The 6,211-nt window shown below is 40.0% G+C and overlaps 1 protein-coding gene across 1 annotated transcript in view; it reads left to right on the top strand.

Moving 5' to 3' along the window:
- The first annotated feature begins 1,197 nt into the window (after nt 1-1,197).
- NEDD1 (NEDD1 gamma-tubulin ring complex targeting factor) overlaps nt 1,198-6,211 on the top strand; it is a 44,759-nt gene continuing 39,745 nt past the window's right edge. Inside the window, exons 1-2 of the mRNA XM_066357245.1 lie at nt 1,198-1,276; nt 3,566-3,709. Of these exons, the coding sequence (XP_066213342.1) occupies nt 3,574-3,709 (136 nt within the window). The 5' untranslated portion in view covers nt 1,198-1,276; nt 3,566-3,573. The remainder of the gene's footprint in view (nt 1,277-3,565; nt 3,710-6,211) is intronic.

Genomic DNA, 6,211 nt, shown 5'->3' with positions numbered 1-6,211 from the left:
TATATTACATATTGTTTCATATATTCTAGTCTCAATTTTCCTACTGTCTTTAAATTTTCAGAGATTTAGTCTTGTCTTTTCCCTCATTTGCCAATTGTCCCTGCCATTACTTTGTTTTCTCATTTCCCAACTTTTGGCTTTCCTCCCTGTCAAAAGTTAAATTGATAACTTCAAGAATTATAAATTATACAAGTAGAGTAGTTGCTACTTTCTATCTTTCTCCTTTTGAAGTTCCCCATCAATCTTTACAACTTGGCTAGGTCTTCTATTTTTGCTCTGAAGAAACTGCGCTTATTAGAGTTTTCTAATTGTTTACAAAATAGATACAAATAACAGACTTCTGTACCTAGTTTAGAAACATAATCCATATGTATTTGGAGGAAAGAACAGTAACACTGTGTTCCCTATATTTAGTGTAAGTATTCCACACAAAAATTGTTATAGAGCTTGTAAGAGGCTCAGGTAGAAGGGGCGCTTTAAAACTCAGTTCCTAGCCCTTTCCACCCAGTAGCATCCCCTTCGAAAGAATTACCGACCAGACAGTGTTTGATGTTCCTGCTCAACATCATGGTGCAAAAGAAGGACCATGGGTTTGAAGTCAGATACCTATGACGCTTATATTTCTGGTTATTTCTTGGCCTTTCTGAGCGTTTCCTGTATTGGACGCTATATTATCCGTTCTCAACGCTTTCATCTTTAGAAAAGCCTAACCTACATACACACTCATATCCATGTTCATTTTTCTTATTATGGGTTTTAGTAATTATGTACCTTTCCTTTGCAACAATTGTCACAACTTCACTTTTCATTTAAGCATGTAATTACTTATTAATGTCCACCTCCTCATGTCGCGCACCTCGGCCTGCGATTGTAAGCTCCACGGAGTCAGAGACCTCCAGCGTTCCCTGCATGCTGTCCTCTCAGGCCTAACTCACCACCGTGCGCTGGAGCCCAGCACAGTGCCTGCCACACAAGCAGTCAGAACAGATGATGCAAGACAAAGTTACCACCAGTTAGCTGCTAGTGGCCCGAGCGCAGTAGTTAGGGTGTGGAGGGAGACGCCCAGGCCCGCAGTTCCCGCCCAGGCATTGGGATACCAACCCCTGCCAAGGCTCTGCCAGGCGACTCTGAACCACCGCCTGGGACAGCGCCTTGCCAGGTGACGCCATTCGGGGGTGGGACTTCCGGCCGCTGGAGTTTAACAGTCCGGGCGGGAGCCGGAAGCCTAGCGCGGGAGCGGGCCGCACCGTGGCCCCCAGTGAGCCGTGGCTGACAGGTGAGGTCCCGGAGGGTCGGGGGTCAGCGGGCTATCGCCCACCGTGCCCTGGCACTTTCCCCAACTCCGCCCGCCCTCCGGCCACCCCACCGGGCGGGTCCGAGTCCCTGGGGCTTCGCGCGCCCTGGCGGGCTCCGCGCTCGGACCGTAGCGGGGCGGGGGCGCGGCGGTGGTTTTGGCGTGGAAGTTCCCGGAAGCTGCGGGCGGGGAGCGCGCACCGTCGCTCGGACGCCTTCCGTCTGGCCCGAGACGCGGCCCGGGCCCTGTGGGGTATGTTGGTGGCGGCTCTGGGGTCAATGCTGCTCCCGAAAAGTTTTCAGCTTCTCTACAGTCCGTTTCCCTTTTTGCAAACCTCTCAAATATGACTCGATTAGTAGGCCTTTGAATGCATTTTACATAGTAACCCCAGTTGGGCAAGTCTCCTGCAAGTAAAATGCATTTTTGGTGAATGAAAGTTGGAGAACTTTAAAGTGTTGTAGTGAAGCTGTTTGATGGAGCTGTTATCTCGAATCCGGGCTGGCTGGCTGGCTGGCTGTTACCACCTGGTGGCCCTTCCCGGCCGCTCACTATCTATGGCACACACTTTGAGAGACTGAAGTAATCAATGCCTCTCCCTGCAGTATGCTTAGTGCCCAGAAGACAGGTAGGTGGGCAGATGGTCCCCTTCCCCACTCCACTTTCAGAGGAGGAAACAGACATGAAATGACTTAGCCAAGGTCACTGTCACTCAAACTGGGAGCACATCATTTAAATCCACTTTTCTGAGCCCAGGCTCAAGTGATCTTACCGGGACAGCACACCACTCCGCGGGAATGATGTAAGAGTGCAGTGAAGACATCCTTCAGTTGTGTTTACTACTGGGTTTAGAGATTGCCTTTCCTGCGCTCTATTGTCCCTTGAGTAAGGAACCAAAAGGGCATTTTACTGCATGTTAAGGCACCAAATCCAAACACTGTGCCTATATTGGAACAGATGACTTAATGACTTGTAGTATCACTGTATTTATCTGATGAATGAAGTATAGTGAATCACATTCAGTGACTTTTCTAGTTAACAGAAGTTTCAGCTTTCTTTAAAAAATAAATACATTAAAGTTTTTGTCTCTTGAGAATCAAAGGGTCCTATAGTTTATTATTTCTCTAACTTGTCCCTTGAAATAGGGTATACTGGACATTGTGCAATGTTTTGTTGGTGATTTGAGAACCTGTCTGTGACATCACTAATGCTATGCTGTTCTCTTGCACTGTCCATACCAGGAACACGTGGAGGATATATTTCTAGGTCCCTTTCTTTTCTCTTTCCCTTCCTCTCTTGTATTTTTGAGCATTTCTTTTAACAGTCATGCATTACTATTTGCTGCACTTTAAAGTGACTGCCTAGAGCAGCTTTACTTCTTTCTTTGTTCTAGATTGTTTTAATGTGTGAATTCACTTTGTCAGCATCATGTGTTTGAATTAGATACTGTGAGTAAAGAATGTAAGCCAGGGCATTGTAGACCAAGAATCAGTATAGGGACTAGTGGCATCTCCTTTGGCTATATTTGCTAATTTTGGAATTATTTGGAAAAACTGGAGTGTCCGGATTCGGACCTGCAGGAGCGCTGCAGTTTATGACACATTTTAAAAAAGATTAGGAGGTTACCTATCCAGCACTTATTTGTACATACCTACTGTGTGCCAAGACTGTTTCAAGACTGGTAGTAAACATGACAAAATGCCTGTCTTGAGGATCTCTGTTTTATTCAAGTGCATGTGTGTGTGTGTGTGTGGGGGGCAGACATTATGAGTAAAATAAGACTTGCATATGGGAGGAAGTGTCATGAAAAAAAGGAAACGATAATAAGGCAACTGGTATGGGGCTGCTTTAGTCATGCTGATCAGAGTAGGCCTCTCTGAGATGTTTGAGCTGAGACTGGAAAGAGTATGCCAGGCAGAGGAGCAGCAAATGGAAGACACGGAGGCGAGAAAGGAGGTGAGATAGGAGGCCATTGGGTCTGGTGGCTCCAGGGAAGAGCGCTGCACATGGGCTGGGTGCAAGCAACTAAGCCCATTCTGAGAAGGTTGGATTTCATTTTCATTGCTGTGGAGAGCCATGGGAAGGGTCAACTAAGAGGATGATTTTGTTCACATTTTTAGGAAGATCACTCCAGCTACTTTGTGGTGAGCACACAATCAGGGGCAAAAGTGGATTGTAGTGCTACTTGTTTTGGATTAGATGCTTTAACTTGTTTTATTATTTTTTGCCTATTTTTAATTTTTTAAAAAATATATTATTTTAAACTATTTGTAGGTGCAGTCATGCAGGAAAACCTCAGATTTGCTTCATCGGGAGATGACATTAAAATATGGGATGCTTCATCCATGACATTAATGGAAAAATTCAACCCACACACATCACCACATGGAATCAGCTCAATGTGTTGGAGTAGCAATAGTATCCTTTAAAAAAAAATAACCATTTTTTTGTTATGTTTAATGACCAATGCATGTGACCCATAATGAGAAATATGTTTTGCATAACTATGAAAAATAGAAAAAAAGAAACAGGAGTTGACTATACAGTATATCATATGAATGCACACTGATTTCTCTTGATTTATTTTTAAACATTTTAGTTGCAGCCCACTACAATGAAAAACAGTTATTAATACATATATGCATATATGTTATTAATGGATCCAGACCATAGCAATAGTTTTGTTATCTAAAATTTGTTTTTGAATCAAATGGAATAAGATTAGGTAATGGTGGGGAAAATTTTGAAAGGCTTTGGAATGAGATTTTTGCATCTGCATTTGAATATTTGTGGTTCTGGTCTGGAAATTAATAGAACTCAAAGGCAGAAGCAAAGGTTGAAGAAGGAAATAAAAACTAAAATTGTCCAACATCTCTATCTTACCTATGTACTCTTGTATTTCTCTTCCTTTCTTGATGGAAGTAATCTCATTTCCCAAGTATTCAGAGAAATCGTTGAACTTTCCTAAGCTTTTTATGTTTCTGATTTACACCCTCCTTGTTTTAGTAAGCCCCTACATGTGGATAAAATTAGTGAGGCAGTGAATCTTATAAATCAGGATTTCTTAACCTTGCGCTGATATTTTGGGCCAGGTAATTCTTTGTGAAGGGGCTGTCCTGTGCATTTGAGGATGTTCAGAATCCTCTCATCACTTTTTGTATGTTGAAGATGTTCTGTGTACTTTGTATACTAGAAATTATCACTCTCTTGTGAAACTTATACATACACACTGTTTCCTAAACAACAAATTAGGTTTAATGTGTTTGACCCTGATGAAAGTAAAAATATCAAAGCTTTAAAGTATGACTGACTCATGAACCAAACCATTAGAAGTTTTTATGCTCAACCCAATTATTCTTGTGACTATGAAACAAAATGATGAATTTTCTTATTGAGTTGAATTTACTTCATCATTCCTTGAATTTGTATTATAGTAGCACAATAAATTACTTCAGTGCTCAATTAATCAAACTGATGGTGAAGTGACTACAGGTTTGAAGTACTCTCCAGATGTGTAGTGAGGGAAATGTTATAAAGAGGGTGACAAGTATGTGAGATTGCTTCTCTATTACTGGATTTTTATTATGCTTAAGGTTAACTTTTCTCTGTTACTTACTGTGTAAGACAAAAGTAGCAGTTCTTAGTAATATTTATTATTTTTGGTTTATTTGTATCCCAGGGAATTTTATGAAGAGTTGGCGTTTACTGATAAACGCCTTAAATGGTCTCTCAATAAAACTGATGTGACTATGAGGAGATATCGGATGGCTTGGAAAGAAACTGGCCTTATTTCTGTGTAGTTTTCCTGTACAGTAGATGTGCATTGGACATCTTCATATAATCTTACTCCCAATGAAGCTTTGATCCCTTCTGGAGAGGCGAGGCTAGTTATTATGAACATGACTTCCCAGACTCAGAAACTTGGGGCCCACTTTGCGTGGATTCCAAAGACAGAATTAGTAGTGACGTGACAGGGAGATTAGTTTTCTATTTTTTTGGTTTTTGCTCCTCGAGGTAATGTTCCTCACTTTCTCATGACTTCTAGCATTATGTGAGAAATAAAAGGAGTTAGTATTTTATCCTCTCATACTATGTTTTGGGTTTTTTTTTTTTTAATTCTATATTCTAAGGAGAAAAGTAGCAGTAAACAGGAAGAAGCCAAGGAAAGAGAAATTATTTTTTTCAGTGCTGTAATATCTAGGTTGAAATGATTTTGTTTGAATCATCTGTCATAAAATTGCACCCCACAGTCTTGTTCACAGAATATCTGAGTGTTAGGTAAATCATCTAAAGGTAGTGCATTCAGAACTTTTCTTGTTAAAAAGCACTAAGTTAAACTTCTGATGTTTTAATTTATTATGACTTTCAAAACCAAACTCTTATTCTTGGGTATATTGTATTTAATTATTTTAGTTTTAAAATACTTGTGTTGTTTTGTGTTTACTGACTTTTCCATGTAAAATACAGTAAATAAAAAATTAAGTTTAAATAATTTAAAATTTAATATTAAATTATTAAATTTAATTTAAAGTGAGACTTTTCCATAGCATAAATAGTTGCTATTTAACCACATTTGTTTAGATTTTCTATATTTACTGCAATATTTATTCTTAATAAATTTATGATTAAAACATTCTATCACAAAAATTGTAGTTCTGAGAAATTTTTAGTGGACAAATAGGAGAGTAATATAGATTTTTGTTTCTTAGCTTAAATGGGTACCAAGCACTGCGTTAATAAATAACTATTTTGAACAGTGTTTCTAGATCAGCGGTTCTCAACCTGTGGGTCGCGACCCTAGCGGGGGTCAAACGACCAAAACACAGGGGTCGCCTAAAGCCATCGGAAAATACATATTTATTATACAATACATTTTAAAATAAAATATGTATTTCCGAAAGCCATCGGAAAATACATATT

Source organism: Saccopteryx leptura, chromosome 1 (assembly GCF_036850995.1).
Source record: "Saccopteryx leptura isolate mSacLep1 chromosome 1, mSacLep1_pri_phased_curated, whole genome shotgun sequence".
Classification (NCBI taxonomy): Eukaryota; Metazoa; Chordata; class Mammalia; order Chiroptera; family Emballonuridae; genus Saccopteryx; species Saccopteryx leptura.
Note: the sequence above shows the minus strand (reverse complement) of the source record. Positions and strands in the feature narration are given on the sequence as shown.